This window comes from Falco cherrug, chromosome 7, assembly GCF_023634085.1.
Source record: "Falco cherrug isolate bFalChe1 chromosome 7, bFalChe1.pri, whole genome shotgun sequence".
Lineage (NCBI taxonomy): Eukaryota > Metazoa > Chordata > Aves > Falconiformes > Falconidae > Falco > Falco cherrug.
In genome coordinates, this window is record NC_073703.1 from 21,543,312 (window position 1) to 21,564,965 (window position 21,654).

General features: G+C 38.5%; 1 protein-coding gene across 2 annotated transcripts in view; it reads right to left on the minus strand.

Moving 5' to 3' along the window:
• The window catches only part of RORA (RAR related orphan receptor A), a 384,590-nt gene that overhangs the window by 103,592 nt on the left and 259,344 nt on the right, over nucleotides 1-21,654 (minus strand). For both annotated transcript variants that reach the window (XM_055717422.1, XM_055717425.1), the window contains exon 2: nucleotides 16,738-16,767. In XM_055717422.1, the coding sequence (XP_055573397.1) occupies nucleotides 16,738-16,767 (30 nt within the window). The remainder of the gene's footprint in view (nucleotides 1-16,737; nucleotides 16,768-21,654) is intronic.

Sequence of the window (21,654 nt, forward strand, 5' to 3'; positions counted from 1 at the left end):
TATCAACATTAATAAAACCAGGTATTGATACATCTCCAATAAATCTTCCTCTGGCTTGTGGATAAGGCTAAGAATTTATAATTTCTTTCTGTTACATTGTTAACGTAGGAGATAGCAATAAGAGAAAAAACTATTCTGGGGAAAAATTGGAAAACTATTCTGCTACTATGTGGTGAAAATCACAGTACAAATACAGAGTATAAGTAGTACAAAGTTTATGACCTCATGGCTTAGCACCACTTACACAGTTTTCACCCTTCCTTTAAAATTTAATGACAGCATCATAGCACCACATCTGTATTCTGATATGTGGTACAATACCTATGTCAGTTACACACGTAGGTCAACACAAAAAAAATATTGGCAATTGCAGCAGTGCAGCAGAATGATAGCCAGTCTCCATATTCACTGTCTGTTGCAGTAAGATGAAGTGAAAAATGGCTGTTATGCAGATGTCTATAAACAGTCACTACCTCTTTCAGACAATCAAGCACCCATTTCAGTCACCTAAATCTGAAAGTGATAAATTTACTATCTGCTTTGTGTTTGTGTGTAACAATAATTAACCAGCATGTGCCCTGAGGGCTGGGATTTCACGAAACATTAAACTTGTCACCAGGTGGATGTCTGTCATTAACTACAGTTTGAGCTGCTAGGAGAGACGCGTAAGGACAGAACTGAGGAAGTTATGTTTAAATGATGCTTGTGAAAGAATCAAGCTTTGCAGTTTGATCTATGAAGGGAAGAACCATGCTCTTACACAGATATCCCAGCAGCCAGGGGGCTGGCGAGGAAACAAGAGTTTTCTCACAGCTCCCCATGAGATGCCACATAGGCACAAGTGGGGACAAATAACCCTCAGAGAGAGTTTGAAAGATTAGCAGGTGCTAGGCAAACTCTGTAGAAGGGACTATAGAGCATACATACTGCTTTAAGTGCCACAACTTTTTCCATCAATGAGAAATTGTCTTTGGTTTTGCTGCACAGAAGAGACAATCACAGAATGAAGTAAAAAAGATACTGAAAGACATTTCCTGTGTGATGTGAAAACTGGATTTAAATCCCATCCATTAGGGTTCATACCAAACTATTTAGTTAATTCTAATAAGAAACTTAAAATTTGTTGTAGATAAATGTATTAAAGGCTTTTCTGCAATCACAAGAAGAGGAAATATAGTTGAAATGTGCATGTAACATATATGCACATTTACCCTATAGAGATAATAAACTAAATAACTATTTTTTTCCTAGTTATTTGCATAATGTGATAGGGCAATATATACAACAGCACTCATACCTGCAAATTACTCCTGAAAATTTTTGCATGTGAAGAATGAGCCATTTCTAAGTAGAGCCATATTCAATTAAACCGTATGATCAACATCAGTTTATGCTATAAAATACAGTGCATCATGATAGAAGCAAAATTGATTTTATGGCTTTTTAACCCATATATACTGGAAATGTCAAGATCAGTAGGGTGATAGTGTTGCATTTGGATTTTTTTAAAGTGTAAGAACAACAGGGGTGGGAGGGCTAAAAGGGCTTTTCTCGTACAAGTACTTTGTATCTTAGTGATTATCAAATTCTCTTTACTATGACCTTTATGTTTCTTTGTTCCATACACATCACGTAATCTTTTCTTCAACAGTCTGAGGCCCACCCCACCTGCCAGCAGAGCAATGACAGACTTCAATGTGAATGCAGTTTCCACGTAACAAGGATCACTCCCTGATAAACTACAGTTCATTGGACGTGCCCTGCCTTACTGACACGGGACTTTTCTACTGTAAGCTTACCCACTAGGCTCTGCTGAAAGTAATTTTTCAGCCTGTTACAATGTGACCCATGAACCTGCAGTTACAATTCCCAAACGGTCAGGCAATACCAAAACCCTTGCTATAGTCCTTAAGATCTGTCAGCTCCAGTAGCACAGGATGTGTAGAGTCACGTGGAGTCATTTCTCCCAGCTTCCTCTCTTTTTAAAGCGATTTCTGCAATGCATGAGCTGAGCTATGAAGTTAAATGTGCAAAGACATTTCAAGCTCCACCAGCAACCTGATATTTATAGTCAGCCCTTAGTAAGCACAAATGACTCTGACTTCGACACTGACGCCACCTCTTTATCAGCTTAAATATTCGAGGATACTCAGAGTAAGAAGTTTCTATTATCTTAATACAAGCTTCGAACAAACATGCCTAAATTACCACCACCTGCTAATTGACAAGAGACTAATTTCTCCTCCTCCGTGTGCGAGACTTCAGACCTTTTCATGTCTGAACATTGACAATCTGACAGTTTTAAGCTTACATCGTCGAAGACTGACACAGTGAATGTGCCAACTTCAAGTTGACTGCCACGAAAACATAAACTGTCTGACATTTAATAAGCTTGTGTTTTCATAGAAATACAATGTGTTATAGATGGTTTGTTTCCATGAAAACACATGGTTAGAAATGAAATGGAAATACTTTTCTCAACACAAAGCACAAAAATAAATAATAATCTGTGAAACAAACCAAAAATCAGGAAGTCTAGGATTTACATTTATATTAAATAACCAATAAAGGCTCAAATTTAAAAGCTAATAAAAGTATTTTTACCTCTGTTAAAATTTTGAATAAAGATGCTTTTGGAAATTCATTTAAAAGCACCAAAGGACATGAGTGCTGCATTTGATAACACAAAGTAAAGAGAGTTAACGCACATGGATGGGATGGTTTGAGAGAACTGCATTACCCTATTGGCAAACAGCCTGAGAAGATCCTAGCTTCTTTCCTTACTGAAGTTAATACCTGTAGAATAGAGGGAAAACAATAGAATACAGCACGCTGTACCACTGCAGGCATAAAGGAGAAGCTATACCATTTTGCAATGAATAGGATCTTTTAGCTCTGAAAACAAGGGCAGTTTTGCTACTGATTCCAAAAGGTACACAACTTTCTTCTTTTCTTTATGTCACTGGACCTGTCTTTGATCATCATCATCTCTAGTGGGAAAAGTCTCGTGAAGAAAATCAAGAGCACAACAATTAAAGAAGTGAAGGCTTCATGTAGAAAGTGAAGCCTTAAAGAAAAAGGATGTCTTTATGAATATGATACATTTGGAGCATGGACAGCATCAGGTTTAAATTAGTAGCTGCTGTCACATGCAGATACCTACAGGAAGGATCCTAGAAGTGCTTTTTAGAAAGAAGCTAAGCACTTTTGCTCTAATCTTGTAATCTGGGCATGCTTAGCTTGATGCATGTAGGTAGTGGTGTGATGAGTTATGATCTCACTGGAAGGAAACAGAAGTTCAAGACCTTTAATGGATCAAATACAAAATTTGCCAACACTTAGTTCCTGTTGCCATTCCTTTACACAAAATTTGGCCACCTACTCTGGCTGAAGCTTGTTTCTCCTCTTACCTACTAGGTGCAAATATATTAAATCAGCACACAACTATTAGGTAAAGAGTAACTACATTTTCTACGTACCTTTGCTCTTTCTTTTTGTTTCTCCTTTCCTTTTCCTTCTGTCTCTCTAAAGCTCTAAGAATAACAACAATCATAGTAGATATATAACCTCAAAACTATTTGGAAACAAATGTGTAGCAAGCACATAAAACCCATCCAAGGGGCTGTCCATTTAACTCTGTTCAGTAATTGTAAACAGAAACAATAGAAGCTAAAAGAAGTAAAGACTCACTTGAGCTAAAACTACTTAAATAGTCAATTAAAAGTTTTTCTGGATTTATTATCCAGCAATGAACTAACCTAATAAAGAGAATGGTTATTTTTGGATATGTCACTCAGAACTAGCTGACTGAATTAATTTTTTTTTTTTTTTTTGGCTTTGGGCAAATTATATTTGCACTTTGGTAATTTATCTATTTAGAAATAGAGCCACTTTTTAATGACAAATGCCTAGGAGAAAGATTTTGTGTGGGGATTAGCAAAGGGACAGGAAAGGGAAGAGGGAGAATGGAATTACACAGGTACTACTAACTTTTGGAGTGGATATTAAAGTCTCAGCAATTGTGCAAATCCCACCAGCAGGAGGGATCCATGTCAAACTATCACTTACTCATTCAATTTATAACTTCTGAATAGACCTTTTTGCTTTCAAAAGAGAGCACTATCAAGCTTGATTCGGAGAGAAGCATCATGGAAGCTTACGATGCCAGTGCCAGTAAGTGATTTTTGTATATGCAAGCCAAATCTGACACAGCTGAACATCTAAGATTTACCAGACAACATATAACAATCCACAATACATGAGCAATAGATATGCAGACGGTCTTTCATTGCTTATCCAGAACATATCATAAAATGTCAATCACATTCATATACTCAAGCTTTTTGATTTCAAGACCAGGAACTCAATACCTTGAGTCAAGAAAATAAGCAGCTAGACATAAGCCTTCCCAGTTTTGCACTTAGCAGAATACAATACCATTTCCGAGGCTGGATCTGTAATCCAATTGCAGGTTTAACCCTGGAGTGAGGAAAGCTGTCTATGTGCAAAACAAGTGATAGGTTCCCACCTGGAGTGGGTATCATACAACCTTCCATCCAGTGCCAGTGAAGAGTAGCAAATTAACATGCAGTAAGGGGAATTTCCTTGATGAACTGCGATTGCCAGGTGTTAGTTTTGAAGAATATTAATAAAATTAGCAAACTATTTGTCGCCAAGTCAAGGTTCTCTGCCTCTCTTCTCTAAGGTTCCCTGTTAGAAAGGCCTGGGATTTTTTGGTGACAACATTGTTTGCTTGTACAAGATGAAATATTCCAGAGGAATATACATTACTGCTTCATCAAAGATAGGATTTCATGCTAAAAATCTACTCTCAAAACCGTTTAAAATAAGGTGGTGAAGTCCTGTTAACGGGACATGGGAATTTAGTGTTGAAGTACCTGAACTGCCTTGTTTCTAGGCCAGCTCCTAAAAATGACGTCACCCCCCCCCCCCGTGAAGGACTACTCACCCTGCTCTGAGTTAACAAGGGGTTTCTTACCCTCCTCCTGAAAACTGCAGGAAAAAACTGAGACTTTCATCAAATGTTTCATTGAAACATTTTTGGAAATATCAAAAGCTGTGTTTAACAGGAAAAATATTTTCAGCCAGCCTTTAGTACCTTTATGTCCTCAAACAGCATGTAAAACCATCTTTTTAGATGACCCCTTTACTTCTACTTTTACTTCAAGGACCACAACTCTGGAGTAAGCTGGCAATATAGGGAGGGAAAAGGAAAAACAGGTCAGAATGAATGAAAAATGTTAAGAGTTTAAACAGGAAACTTGCCTCATCTGTAAAAGTTGTCTTTGCAGCCAGCAAGTATCACACCTACATATCAGTTAGGCAACAGTAACAAAGATAAGGAAACACTTCTTCAGACAAACATTGGTGGGAAGGATGGTTATCAACTGATGACTATATCTAAAAGAAAATCACTAAATGGCTTTGGTCATAAACTGGCTTTCTGAAACCAGAGGTTTCCCTACCCCTGTTGCATAGAGATTAACTAAAACCTAATTTGAATTTCCAGAAAACTGCAAGAACACCACCACTGTTGTGAACTGGGTTTTGAAGTCAGTGATAAACACCTAAAGAAAAAAAAAGAAAAAAAAAAGAGGAAATTGCTTTGAAGGTGTGTCTAGTCTGTTGTAGAGCAAGTCACTCTGCTACAACCCCCAACTGATAGTTTAAACAAGAATTTATACGCACAAGGGAAGAAGCTAAGCCAGATAGCAAAAAGGTCTCACAACAGTTTCTGCAGCAAAATCACCATCCCCTTATTGAAGGCTTCCTGCTTAATTTACTGCTTATATTTTTTACAATAACTCATTGAAGGTACAGTCCTATTTCCATTCATGTCAAGGATATTACCATTACTGGCAGTAAGCTTCCTGAAGTCCCAGTTGCAATCCCTTAAAACTGTAACTTCTGTTTAGTTGAGATCTATTCCTTCAACAAAGTTAACACAAAACTAGACAACACAGCAATTTAAGGCAAAGTGACCACTTTGGGGTTAAAGACCAAACCTAGCTTCTACAAGTCTTACAACAGCAAGAAATATAGTAGTAAAGGATATTCACACTGCAATTCAAAGGTACTCAGACTAGAGAATATCATTTTGGTGCTTACTAATACTGACTCTTTCCCTCTCTGTCTGTCTTTCTTTTTCTGTGTATATAACATAGTCAAAAAAAAATTATTTGAATGTGTGCTAATTAGCACATCTGTATATGCCAAATCATGCATATTTTAGCTATGCTTTTATAGCACACATACAGTTAATTGAAAGGAAACCGTTATGGCATTACAGAAAGATTGTAGTGTTTTGTCGTACAATGAATTCTTCTCATATTTTAAACTGAAATACAACTATTAAAATTTAACAGGTAATTCAACTACTCCCCTATACTAAAATTAAACCAGGCACTGTGGTTGAGTCTTTCAGTTTAATGAAAAATTTTGCATAGGCAATTTGTATGTGAGCATAGTTTAGGGAAGCTGATGACCATCTTCCCACCCCTCATGCAAATTACAAATGCAAATGAAGATGGCATTTGTGTACTCAGAAACTCAAACCAAAGTATCTGTCCTTACCTTTTGATCCAGATAAAACCCAAGAATCACCTGTACTCCTACTTAACTATAACTTGTACCTGGCAAGATTTCTGAAAAAACGTCTGAACGGTTCTCCCTGCCTGCTCCCCACCCCTCCAAATTACCCAATATACACAAAAACGTAGCGTTTTGCCAATATACTTCAAAACTATTCAACTGTTACGAAGAAAGAAAGTTTAATTTAAAAAGTCAGTATCCCAAATTCCACTGGGATTCTATGTAATTTTGGGCTAATCTGTTTCTAATTCTACTTTTCAACTGCAAATTTCAGTTGTTCAGACTGACCCACACTGCACTTTGAGGCTTTATGTCCATTTTAGGTGAGCATTAATTACTTACTTCATCATGTTAAGAGACGTGGAGGGAGAAAAACTCTGACCAGCAAAACTGTTCTTAAAACAAATACCATCATCATTTGGTCATAAGATTAAGAAACAAGCTATTCAGTATGAGTTAGAGGGACTACTTGATCTGCCGTTAAGGAGCTGCCTTATATTTTGTCTGCATGAAACTGTATTCCCAGCTGGGGTCAACATTCAAGTAATTCCAAGTTGATGTTCTCAGAGGAAGATTGCAAAAAGTTCCAATATTTTTACAGTCCTAATAAGGTTAGCCATCAACATACATTAAAAAGCCCTTTTCAGGTTCAATAGTTGTTAAAGAATGGCAAATGCACAAGTCTAGCAATGCACTGTCAAATAAATGAGTCTATTAGAAATGATGGAATCAGTCCCTGGTTTCAAAATTCAGATAATAAAATGTGCTTTTTTTGGTTCAGATACCAATCTTTGAGAAGTCCATATGACTGAGCCTGCTTTAGAATCATTAGAATTCAGCCTTACTACAACAAAAACTCAATATTGTGTTATAAGAAACAACGTCATAAAGTGAAATGAACATGAGCAGAAAGGTCTAAGGACAGATTCTTCGCAGTGTGTGAAGAGAAAGTAGCAGTGGTACATCCATGGGAATAAACGATCTACTTTGGGAAAACACTTCGATTTTTCATCTTTGAACAAATGGGCAACAAGGCCTAAAGATCAGGTTTTAATCCTAAATCAATCCAAACACTTTGCTGTATTCAGTAGCAATCCTTTCACAAAGACTTACCTTTCTGTAAAGACTGAGGTGACTTTATGGAATTGTTCAAATCCAACTGACAGAATCTTGCACACTTGTTTAGTAAGTACAATTACCTCTTTGAAACCTATTGCAAAGGATGTAGTCAGGCGTCCAGCGTATTTCTCTCTACGCATAGTTTGAGCTGCCTAGCCTCAGACTACTCAAAACCAAAATATGCAACACACTTATCAAAGAAGAAAGTCATAAGCAGTAACACGTCCTGTTGGTTTTCATATTGTTTGCATTGAAAAGTATCCAGGATACAAAAGCAGATTTGGAGCAGCCTCATCTGTCAGTTTTCTGGTGCTTAAGTCACTCAAAAACAGCAAAAAACCTTAACTTCATGATTTTGCCAAGAGTAACTTCTACTGCTCTCAAAGCTGGATTAAAGTCTTAAGAATGTGGAGAGTAGCACATATTTTAGAGTTGTCAATTCAGCCCATAACACAGTTCTCTGTAACCAATGACCATACCAAAATTGTGGATGGCTGTTCTTACCAAGCTGGAAACATTCACTTCATGTAACAGCTGTAAGAGTTCTAAAGACAGGAGACTTTAAGAACAACAACAAAAAAGAGCATATGTTTTTAGGGCTAATCAAAGCCAGGTTCAGCCAATAGAAACCCTTACAGCAGCTGCAATAGGTTTCAGATCAGTCCCACCCTTTCTCTGTTGGGGTGTTCATGACAATTCAGTATTTCTAACATCAGAGAAATGGCCTTAGGAATTAAGAGATTGAAAAGAGAAGGGTACTAGAAGTGTAAGAACAACTTTCTAGGGAATTATAAGGCAAGACTTGGGTATGAGAGAACACTGCAGACATTCCCAAGGTAATTTATGTCCATAAACAGTTTAAATTTGGTTTTGAGTCACATCCACAATCGCTTCATACCCATCAACCACACTGACAGAATTCAGGTGTCTAATATCAGAAACCTCCTAATGTTCTCCCAACACTTCATCATTCCTTAAAACATGGGCCTCCAAATAATTTTTTTAAACATGGAAGAGAATGTCTCTGTCTATCCTGTATGCTTCCACACAACAGACCAGAAAAAGAAGTGAAGTGTGACCAGAATTGGAATGTATTGATTTGTAACCTCTACTAGCATATATTAGAGGTATGAAAAGGGTCAGGACTTACCTCCAGAAAAAGACCTGCAAAATTTAAGACCTTTCTTCTGCCTCGTCTAATTGAATTTGCTAGGTAGCTGTAATTCAGAAGTATTTCAACTATAATCCACACACACACACATACATTTTGATACTGGAGGATTAAAACTTTGCAAATGCTTATCAGTCTTTATTTGCCAAAATTAATTTTTACCTGTTCGCAGTTTTGTACCTTGCTGTAGTTTGCATCCTGCTTTGCTACAGAGGCACAGAAAAACCTACCTTAAGGTATTTACCAGAAAACTCACAGTAAAATAAGTCCATAATTAATGGTTACAGCCAAAAAATCCCATGCAGACAGAAGCTGCTCCATATACTCAGAACAGAACCAGAGAAGAGACGTGACATTAGCTTCAAGTGCAGCTAATAGAGAGAGTTCCCCATGGGACTTCCAGGGCAGTGCATTTAATTGCCTGTTCTATCAGCCTTAGAGAAAATGAAATGTTCCTTCCAACTGTGCCAAAGAGTTGGGGCCCAGGCAGAAGCCAAGCTTTTGGGTAGCTAATAGAAGATTAGAGGCACCAGATTTGTCTCACCTCTGACCAGTTACTCTGTGAGGGCACAGAACATGCTTTAATAAAAGGTTCTGCTGACACTTCACCCACAGCTGCTTCCACATGGGCAAAGGGCCAGTCTCGCTCACGAATAACAGAACTTTCAAAGAGAAAATATTTCACTGCTACAGACCTACCATGAAGAACCAGAGCATCCACAGATTTCCACCTATATCCATGTCATGAAACTCACACATTCACACGCAGCATTGTGACTTTGCGTACTCTTTCTTCCAAGCCAGCCAAAAACATTTCATGATTTAAAAAATATTCCCTCCTCTTCTCATTATTTGACAGTGCCTTCATCTTTGCCATGTACTCAGTAACTTGGCCATCACAACAAGAAGGCCACATTCATTCTCTCTCGGGTAAAACAAGTCACTAACATAGTGTGGGAGGGAATAAAACTGATCGATTGATAATGCTGGCACCAAAACCAAAGTTTTTACAGGGATGGCTTTGAAGCGGAATTAAAGGTACAATATCTAGCTGCTGATGAAGAGGTTTGCTTTGGCTCACAGGAAAAAAAGGAAAAAAAAAATTTCAAGTGTAGCAGTAGTTCAGTAAAAGTTTTGAACAAGAGAAAAGCCCTAGATAGTTGTCTTCAGATTCTTCACCAGGGCAAACAGTGCTTCAAGGACAAGCAGGAAAGTAGCTGCTATTTGAGGCAACTTCATTATAAAATCATTTTTAATAAGCAATCTGAACAAAGAGAGGGAGTGCTCTTGCAGAGAAGCCCCCAAGGGATCTTAAGGCTGCCCAGTAAAGTTATTAGGAGGTTACACACAGGGGACCAAACAGCTATTTTATTTGCCTCAGGGGACAGGGTTTAGTTTTCACCTGTTCTCTTTAGGCCTTGGTGCTAACAGCAGAGCCTGTTAACCATCAGTTTTCTGCAGGCTCCTAGTTTGTGAAGGAAAAGTATCCTTTACTTACTTTAGCCAGCACACAAAATGCATGAGATGAAGTAAACAGTACAATGCACAGCAGACATACTAAGTAATTATAAACCAGATCAGGAAAAAAACCCCAAACCAACAGTTGTTTTTCCCTTTAATGCAATTAAACAAAATCACTAACAAACTTTGAGAAATCTTTAGCAGTAGCTATAAATATAATGTGCAAAGTAAAATCAGAGAAAAAGAGAAATCCAGGTCTTGAATTCAATTAAGCTGCAAAACTTAATATGCTTGTAGAACGTTGGCAAATAATAGTTCTAGGATATTTGGACATCTGAGAAGCTGAAGAGCTGTCTTCTGTCCCAAACCAGCTCCAGTTTCTAACAAGCAATGTGCAACTGCTCAGAGCCAAAGATATGAAGGACATGATTTAGGAATGGATCTCTGCTCCAGATAGTACCAAAAGTGTGCCTATGCCCAAAGAACAAGACACTCACTTTTTTGGCTAGTCGTGCTGCAGCAGCAGCAATGAAGGTACAGCGCTCCAGGCTCCAGTTAAAGGCTTAGGGCTTGTCAGGATAATGGATATCTACTGAGACACTCCAACTTCTGAGGACTTGTTATATATAGTAGGAAGTATACAGCCAAGTTGACCTTCCCATGGTGTAATCAAACCTTCCAATTGCAGTGTAAACTCAAAACATGAATTGACCACTTAGCCTGAGCGTAAATCTCACTGAAGTACACAGAGTCAAGGTACTGCTCTAGACCAACACCTACTATAAGATTCGTGTAGTAATAGTCCCAGAGCTTGATGCGGGAGTGCGGGAAGGGGTTGGGATAGGTGCTTGGTATGGCATCTCAGATAGCAGAAGGGATTGGTCTGCTTCTACCCTCTGCCAACAAAGCTGCCAGCTCTTCATGCAAATGCTTTTATTTAGTGACAAAAAATAAAAGCACACAAGCCTCACTTAATTTGCCAGCAGAAGCTCATGTCATTAAAATCAGTGCCTACCTTTGGAAACATTTCTTATCTGCCAGAAATTAACTGAAAGGATAATTTCAGTGTCAGTAAGGGATATTCCAACTAAAGTCAAGGAATTCATACAGAGATGCCTGCTGATATAACTGTTTATGAAAAATCACTCTAGAATAACTATTTTGGCAAATGGCAAAAAGCAGATAAGTCCCAAGTCTGAAATAAGGGGCAAATATCTTAAAGTTACAAAGGTTTCTCAATCTACAGAGGGTTTTCATATAAGTATTTTCTGTTAAATCTGGATGGATATATCTTGGCTTATGAAAATATAAAATACAGTACCAGATATGATACACAAGTACATCTATTTGCATTATAAGCAAACAGAGATAATAAAGGATGAACAAAATCAACCCACGGATCACTAACAGTGGCTTTTTCACTGTTGCACCTACCACAATGCAATCCACAAAGCACAACTGCCAGACATCACTTCTGCCAGTATCATGCTACCAGGCAGCGACACAGAATAAAGAAGCAAGTGTCAAAATCTGCGGTAGCTCAGGGAGCAGGTAACAAGGAGTGGTGACATACTGAAATGTGACAGTTCACACCAAACCTGTCCAGGTACGGAGAAGGTATAGCTGCCCTAGCCTAATTCTACCTCAGGAAGCAATGTGAAGTATTCTATATACATATGTTTAAGTTGAGAGTGAGGTATACATTCTGAACATCATTTTGCAGCAGCCTTTATGGAGTCAGAGATTTAGGAGAGAATAGTGGTAAAGTAGCACAACTAAAAAGTTCCATTATCAATAAGGGAAATCCTTATCATAAAGGCATGAGAGAACAGACTGGACAGGTCAGACAATCTTAAATTTCCCTGAAAAGTGAGCTCGTCCAGGTATAGGAACCAAGTCCGGCTGTCCATCACTGGGACTGCCCAGAGAAACATGCACTTTCTCGCCAAACGGTGATAATTTAGTCAATTTAGATAATTTAGATAACTGTATGAAGTAGGCAGTTGTCAAACAGTTTTGGACTCGGCTCACAAAGGGCCATCACCCACGCTGCGTGTTGACAGTGATCTGTAGGTGCACTGCCACTGGAAAGTTAAACCCAATGATGGAAGTAGCACGAGTCCAGGCAGGAGCACCCCCCAGGCCCCTGCCTCTGCACTGACAAGCAAGTGTCACTAGGAGCTAGGGCTCCTGACTCTTTTTGTGCTGCAGAACAACGTACCGATGGATGGCAGGAGCTCTTGCATGACTTGCTGGAGACACAGACAGAAAACTGCGTGAAAAGAAGGCTTGGAAAATCTCTGTCTTTTTTCAGGTAATGTCAGGTAAGCAAACAACTGAAGGTACCTGGCCGTCTATGCAGATATGGACTCCAGCTATGTAATCAAACTCCTTTAAAGCTTCTAACTGAGGCCCATGACAATTTAAATGGCAAGAGAAAGAAGGTGCCGTTACATCGTGGATTCATTGCAGTATTAGCCTTCCGGGTGCATCCACAGGAAAACACCCCTTACTTTGATAGGCAGTCAAGTCAAAACCTTTTAAGAAAGTCAGCGCCAGGATAGAAAAATGATCTGGAGAAAAATAAGGCGATTTATCTGTGTGATAGTTCTGAGTCACAAGTGTTCTGGGAGAGGCATCAAACTCATTACATGAAGTGTGGCAGGATTTAGATTTAAGATGGGAGAAATAAAATACTACACACTTCAGGACTGAGCATAAACCCAAGTCAGTAGGTATAAATGCCAGGTCCTTTGCAGCCTTCTGTTTGCCAGAATTTCAGATCTTTATTATCACTGATACAATGATGCCTGCCTGAATTTGCAGAAAGGCTGAAGCTGTGCATCAGTCATCACTCACTTTGAGTACTTTTCTATTAAGAGCATGAAATACGAGAGGAAGAGGGTTGCGTCACAAATATTAATGCAAATTAAATGATCAGAAAAGAATCTAAGTGTCAGTCATACCTTTCTTGAGTCAAAAAAAGAACTGAAACACCAGAAGTCCCACTTTGTATGGAACATGAGATAGGACTTGACCTCTACCATCTGGCTTAGCTAGAGTAAAGGTTGTATGAGGTGATGGTTAACCTAACAAATCGCCATGTGAGGCCAAGAGAGAATAGTTCTTCAAATAGACAGAGGACATGAGTTTTCACTTCAAAAGCCTGCTTAATCTACTGAGGGAGAAACTGCATTTTGAGGTGGACAAAACTTACTCTTTATAGTGCTGCCTGGAAGACTAATACAGTCCCCGTTTAAAAATGGCAGGTTTTGTAACGCTCAAACTCTGGCAAAGAGAGGATGTGGAGAAGCAGCTAATGAAACAGAATACTGGGATAAAATTGGCTGAATCAAGAAGACTGAAAATCTCTGAGGTTTTATTTAGCTAGTTACATTATGATAGAACTATACTTCTTCAGCACTATATTGCATGTGTATGAATCCTGAACTACTGTTTGATTCAGAAATGACCTGAGCACCTGTCATCAGCACAGCAGTTCAATTTCAGCTGACAGAACATTTTTGTGGCAGACTATGCCAAGAAGGGGGTAAAATATACCCAAAATATCAAACAATAAACCCAGGAAGAACTAAGTGGTGGGGACTGACCACCACCAATTCCAAAACCTGCACAATTGAAATGGCTGTAAGGATGAAGTCTGAAAAGGATTAATCTGAAGTTTCAAATGCATAACGTCTCAAACTTTGTGGTGTCATACTTCACGAATGAAGCCAAAAAGTCATTAGAAGTAAGTGCTAGTTTATAGTCAGTCAACACCCTCATAAGCCATACATTGTAAACCTGGAATAAGATGACTGCATCCATCTTTCTTAAGCGGTAGTGCAGACAACGTATATACACTTCACAAGGTGTTTGTGAGAATGTTTTTTGAAATTCCTTTGCAGAGATCCTACTCTATGTAACTTAATTTGGATATGTTACACTGAGAAAGTGATAGGCAAACTCTAGATTGATTTGATAAACAAAAATTCCTTGTCATTTGTTGTTGTTAACAACTCATATTTGAGTTGCAATTTTTGCCTTTAAGTGTTTCTATCAATTTATTTTTTCCCCAAGTCATTCCAAACCTGTGAATTTTGATGTCTACTTCTTCTATTCAATAATAACAAAAATTCTAAGCAATAAGGAAAAAAAAAAATGCTTATTGTGCATGGTGCCGAAATGCCAAAGATGCACAATTTACATTAATTCCTGCTCTATGAAAATTTGTCATAACAGGAATGAATTCTAAAAGAACTTCAACCAAAACTGAATGAAACCTCATACATATTTGCTAGCAAACGTACCCAGCATTTTCATCATGCCAATTACAGCATATTGCGCCTTCTATTTTAATCCTTTCTTAATGGGCAAGCTTATCTTCCTATTATTCAGGGAACTTTTTTGTTCATGCTTCAGCAATTGCATGACAACTGATTAAAAAATCAGGGAGCTACTCTTTGACAGTTCTCTTAGAATAGCACAAACAGAGTTCTCAGCACAGAAGATGCTGGGACCCTAATTTCTGTCTTAACTAGATTAAAGGCCATATATGGTGAACAGTAGCTAATCATCTAATACATTTGATGAATACATCTTTTTTTCATCGTAAGCCTCAAACATAGCATCCACTGAGATATACACGATGACAACACTTTATCAGTCGGGTATGGCTTAAGAGCGTGTATTTCCTACACTCTTTAGGTCTGTGGTTACTATTTAATCTTCCCTACAAAAATTACGGAATACTGGAACTGGAGATGTGACCCTTCTAGCAGGTCAGTACATGGCACTGCTGCACACAAAATATATAGGGAGATTTCTGCTGACTCCCAGGTGGAGCATTACAAACCACCATGTGCAGTCTTAGCCTCTATACAAGAGAGGCCCAAGACTGAGCTAGCAAAAACACCGAATTACTTACCACCTCTAGAGAGGGTGGTCGCTCCAGGCCAGGGTTGAGCTCATGGGCAAGGCTGTGCAAGGAAGCTGTCTGTACAATGCCTGGCCTGCGGATATACAGAGGACTTCAGTCTCCTGTACTGTCAATCTCAGTCAGCATGAGCTCAAATATTCACCAAAAACGTAAGGGTCGAATTCTGCCCTCAGAAGCCTACCTGTAGCTTGCATTACGTTCAACGGAAACCACATACGCATTTCAGCCAAAGAGGATGTGACACTAAGAATGCGTTAAGTAGCAAGCCCACCTAGGCACAGGAGGACCATCATGCTTCTAAAATTTTGTGACATTTAACATTTGCTTCAAAACTCATACAAGTCAGTTTCTCATTTGAAATTCTTAAATCAAGCAACTGTATTCTGTAACTCTACGGTGAGAATTCATAATCTCAAGTAAGATTTTTCATTACATGAATATTTTTAAACCAGGAATGAAGTAAGAATGAAATTAACATAAGACACTTCAAGACACCACTTTAACCCTAGAAGCTGCGGTGAACATACTTCAAACGCATAACCCTGCTAAAATACATATATCTTTGTCAATTTTGTGCAGCCTACCACCTGTTTTGGTAGAAGGTTTTCATGAGACTAATAGCCTCAGCTTTAGCCTACTCCTTTCAGATCTTGGGCAAATAAAATTCCTGCACTACCAGATTTCCAAACCTCCACAGTATCCAAAGAAACTCAGTGTATCTCCTTCAGCTACAAATTGTACCATTTTCTTGGAATTGTGTTTTTAACTCACTGCAGAGTAGATGAGAGTTGATCCCCAATAATGATGTCTTTGAAGAAGATTCAGAATAAATGTATACCTAAGTAAATGCACACATCCACATCCATTTCCAAGGTTGCCATTTATGAGGACTGTTTATGTGGTTGAGAGCAAAACAGCAACCTCCTTGTTTTCATCAAGAGCTCCTTAAGCACAAGCACAGAACAATTTACCTTTCAGATTAATGCATAGGACGGGACAGAAGACGTTAAATTAAATAATTTATTTTTCTTTGAATCATACTGTATATATAACAGACATAAAAATATAGCCATTCTCCTCACCTGTATTTCCTGGATAGGTTAATTATCAGCTAGCTGTAAGGTACACACATTAGAATAAGGAATTCTGTCTTTCTTCAAATAAACCAAGAATAAAGAATTCTCTCTTTTCCTGCTCTCTGACTTAACGCATATGCAAATGCACACGCACATATACAAACACACACATGCATTGTACATTCATTTAGACGACATTTCAGGCGAGGACTGGAACTGCTCTAAAGCAGAAAACCCACTAGAATTTGCAAAACAGAGCCTTCTCAGACCAGACCGACACCTAATAATCTTAGCGCCACAGCACAGCCTAACACAAATTCCATTTGCAAAAGAAGGCCAAATCAAAAGATATTACTTACATGTATGAGTCTTCTTTGTTACAGAAATACCTGCAGGGAAGAAATGATACCAACATTAGCAAAGTGACCACCGAGTAAATTCTTTTGACACGTATTTCATCATTGAACTATTTTATATCAGACACACAGCAGCCACTATAAAAAAGGAATGAAAATTGCAATGATTTGTATGTTAGAGGTGGGAGGATCTCTCTTCTTTGCATGCAGACTTCAAGAGTGTATTCTTTCCTTACACCTCATCAATAAATGTTCAAACATGTATTGCTGTATTGCTTAAATTTTGTTGCTGGAATGTGTATCAACACGCTGGTGTTTTAAAACTGAAGCTGATGCAAACAAGACACCGACAACACTATAGAAGGCCCCTTTTTTCCCACACTCATATTAACTAGTGCACATCAAACTACCCAGACAGAATGGATTTGAGCAGTACAACAATTTATTTGCTATGTTATTAAATTCAAGTAGTTCCCTAACTGCAAGCTGTAGCTTATGCTCATTAAAACCAAATGAACAGCTCTCTCAATATGAGTATTACTTGCCATAATTCCGAGTCAGATGCAAATATCTGCAAACTGTTAAATATATACTTTCTGAAGTAATAAAGATGTTTTTTATGCGAGGCAGGCATGTGGCGGCAATCACCAACAACGGTCCAGTGCCAGTGAAATTTGAGAGGCATTTTAAAGAAAGCAACAGAGTGAACAGAATGAGGCAAAATTCATAATACCAAATAAAGATAAAATTAACTCTGTTAAATGTCATCGGAATTCATGCTTGAATACAAACAATATTGTCTCCACTTTGGTAGATAAATGGTGCTGCACTCAGACCCCTCAGCATTTAAGCTTTACTCTCCTTGGGGGGAATTTTATGAGAAGGGAAAGAGGTTACTGGAAGCGGTACAAGTATTTGAAACATTTCATTTGTGATTAAGGCCTGTAATGAAATTTTGGAATTGGAATTGTTTGGCTTACTGTTCATGAAAGACGGAGAGACCTGAATCTCCTTTGCTACCCTCCTATTCCTTTAACCACCTCTTCCAAAACCAAATTACTATGGAAAAGAAAAGGCTTTTATTTCAGGCTTCATTGTTGTGAAACATCCCAGGGAGGCAGTAGGTTACAATAATTCAGAAAAATATAGCTATCTTATTTGTAAATTTAGAACTAACTTCCAAAGCTAACAGTTTCCAGATTATTAAAGGTTTTTGTAAATACACAAATCCACAATGCCAACTCCAAATATGTAGCTATCAATTTTAACATAAACGTTATGACGATTTTTTTTTTTAATTGCACTTGTGTTACTATTGGTCTTTTGATTTTGAACAACCAAGTTCTACAAGTGTGAGCACTGGAACATTTCTTTTCCCTGAAAAGAAAAGCTGGGAGGTTCCAGCCTCTAGGAAGAGCACTTCTGAGCAGTTCCTTTGAGTAATTTTAAAGTGTGACACACTGGTAAGCAATTTACAAATACCAGAATACCAGAACTTGATTACGTATGTGTACCAACTTAAACTGAAAGGTCCTGGCCAAACCTTCATATTCCTTGTGTTAGGAATTAGGGTTGTAACCTCCAACCTAGATGCAGGGTAAGCAATAAGAACAAAAGGAAAACAAGCCTAACAAAAATGGGGGCCATGGAGATGGTCAGAGGGCTGGAGCACCTCTCCTGCGGGGACAGGCTGAGGAAAGATGCTGGGGTTGGTCAGCCTGGAGAAGAGGAGGCTCCAGGGAGACCTGACAGCACCTTCCAGTGCCTAAAGGGCCCAACAAGGAAGCTTTTACAAGGGCCTGTAGTGACAGGACAAGGGGTGATGGCTTTAAACTGCAAGAGGGAAGATTCAGATTGGGTATTGGGAAGAAATTCTTTACTGCGAGGACGGCAAGGCACTGAAACAGGCATGTTCCATCAGAGCCGCTGTGGGTGCCCCATCCCTGGCAGTGCTCAAGGCCAGGCTGGATGGGGCTTGGAGCAACCTGGGCTGGTGGGGGGTGTCCCTGACCATGGCGGGGCATTGGGACTAGATGACTTTCAAAGTCCCTTCCAACCTACACCATTCTATGATTCTATGAAAATAAAACCTTTTAGTTACATAAGTAGCCACTACAGGGGGCAAATTCATCTTTTAAATTCATATTTTGTAAGAGCCAGCTTTCTGGGATTTTCATTCCAGACCAATCATTACTGGCTGACTCACAGGACAGGACAGCTGCATGTGTCAAGGAGGTGAGTGCTATTATCGGAACGATAGCTTAGGGCAAGAAGAGGGACAGAGTGAGAAGAAGCAGAGAGATCTGAAGTATCTATGTCAAAATGCACGAACGGTACCTTATGCCCTCTTTGGTAAGAGAGCAAAACCGCCCCTCTCTCTAGGTTTTTTCTAAAGGTCTGCCTTACCCTTTGAATTTGACATTACAGTGGTCGTTAGAACATTTGTTATTTCACCAAGGAAGAACATTTTGCTGCTGTTTGACTTTCTGAGTGACCACTGAACAACACGTACAGCTCCTGACACAGTCTTCATCATCACGGCCTGTCCTAGCGTTCCCTTGGCCAAAGTCCCTGCCCCACCCTTGCCTAACTGGCCAGCTCCCACAATTTTAAGAGTGTTTTACGGAATGGGAAATGCAGGGAGAAAGGTCTTAAATATGAACACCATTTGCAAAAACTTCTCTCCCAACACTAGTGCTAATAAATGGATACATCAGTGCTCTTTCAGCATTATGGGAGCCATATGTGTACTTCTCTCAGAAAATAATGCTTTCTGTAAAATCACTTTGAACAGAAAGTGCTTATGCTGTCACTTCTGATTACTCACAGCCTCTTCACAATGGGATTTGCCACAGCACAAAACAGACTTAGCTGTATTCGCTGACTGAGGGCCTACTTTCCCCTGATACATGAAACAGTGATGGAAATACTAGTGCTTATATTTTTCTACCTGATTTTTTTTTTTTTGAGATGAGTTGTGGGTTTTTCCAATCACATGTTTCCATAATAATTAACAATTACCATCTAGTAAGGCCTTTTAGCTGTTTTATGCAGATATTTTTAGATAACCTTTTAAAACAACAGAGGTATGCTTTTTTTGCATCTTCTTCATAATTACACTGGTAGTTGCAGTGAAAAAGAAGTATTTTGCTTTGAACTGTGGCTTCACAGTGACTAACTGCAATCTGGTGGAACAAGGATAAGTGTTGCCAGTGAGTTCAACAGGATTAGACTTAAATTAATCAGGAATCTTTACTTGCATTAAAATGAGTTGTGAATTTTTAAGAGGCCTTCCTTCTCACACCAGTAACTCTAAGTGACTAGAAAAACCAAGCAAAATAGGTATCAGCATATCCAAACTGTTACTTAGGTTAGATAGGTTATGACTAGTGCTTTAAATGTAAGTATTAAGTATGCAACACATTTCTACATCACTGCAATCAGTTTGTTTTAATGCAGGAAGCCAATGACTCCGCTATTCAGAACATTCGAGAAGTACAATAAGCTCCTAGAAATGAGTGTATTATGGAACAAAAAAATCAGTCTGAAAACTGCTCAATGTAAAAAGGGGGAGTTACAAGATCTTTGACTTTCTTTGGACTAGTGCTAACTCCCACTTGCATATATGTTTGAATGCCTTTCCTCTGAGCTGTATCCTAGAAGACGTACACAGACAACTCATCATTCTTTCGAAATCAACAGGATCTCTTGAGAAACTAATTCTGCAAGTCCAACATACATCAGTAATGTTATTCACAAGATTAGGCATGATTAACTGGGATTGCTCTCATTTGTAAATATTTCTGGGACTAGACCATCAGTTTACATAGATATGCACAGCCACTATTATAATAAAACCTAAACCTAATACACCACTGAAAGACAAAGATTTATTTATATTTAATGAGTGGAGCACAAAGAACCTACTGATTCCCTTCAAAATGTTACTTAATGTAAAAATCCCATTTTTAATGGGCTTCATTTCAAAATGTGATAGACTAATGTGTGACCACTTGCCACTGTTAGCACTATCCTAAACAGCCAGCTTTCCATACTTAATTAACAAATAAAAAAAAATAAAAATGAGAGGAAGATACAATCCTAACTTCAGTGTTGCTAATACAGAAAGACTTCCTGACTTAACCAACTAGACTTCAAAGTAAAGCAAAGGAAATGTCATGAAAATACCACAATATATCACTGCCATGGTTATCAGTGAGTGAAAGTTTCAGTATTACAGTTATCACAGAACTTATCACTTCAGCAGTGCAATTTGACATTCCTGATCAACACCAAATCTTAAACAAATTAACTTCTTAGACTTTTCATTGTTGCTATGCAATGCTCTTTGCAACAAGCAGCGTTTTTTTAAAAATGAAAAGAATGCATCCACCATTCCCTTTCCCCCTCCCACTAACAATATGTAATTTACCATGATGGGTGGTATTTACAAAAATAGCTTTCTGGAATGAACTTTGAAAAGAGTATCTACCAATAGCGACAGGATATTCTTTTGCAAGTGGTTAGCCTGACTGACCTTCACTAGCCAACTTCAAATAGAGATAACAATGTCTTCAAGTACAAAAAGAGACTCAGATATTTTATACATCATAAGCTATTTCTCACAGTTGCCCATCCAAATAAAGAAGCATAATGAAACTCTGTGAACCCAGATCCCTGCTGCTGTTGTACAGTTGTCAACTTCCCATATTTCAAGGGGAAAGCATACTTTGATGTACAGAAAGATAAGGGAAAAGTTCCCTGTCTGGCAGAATACATTACTCTGCAAAAAATCAAAGGAGGATATTCTTGACTGCAATTTTCTTAAATCTTAAAGAAAACTCTTCCTTAGGAGTTCCTATGGATAAACACATGCATCACTGGCAAAGCTCGTAACTGATCACCAGGATTTCTGTTAAG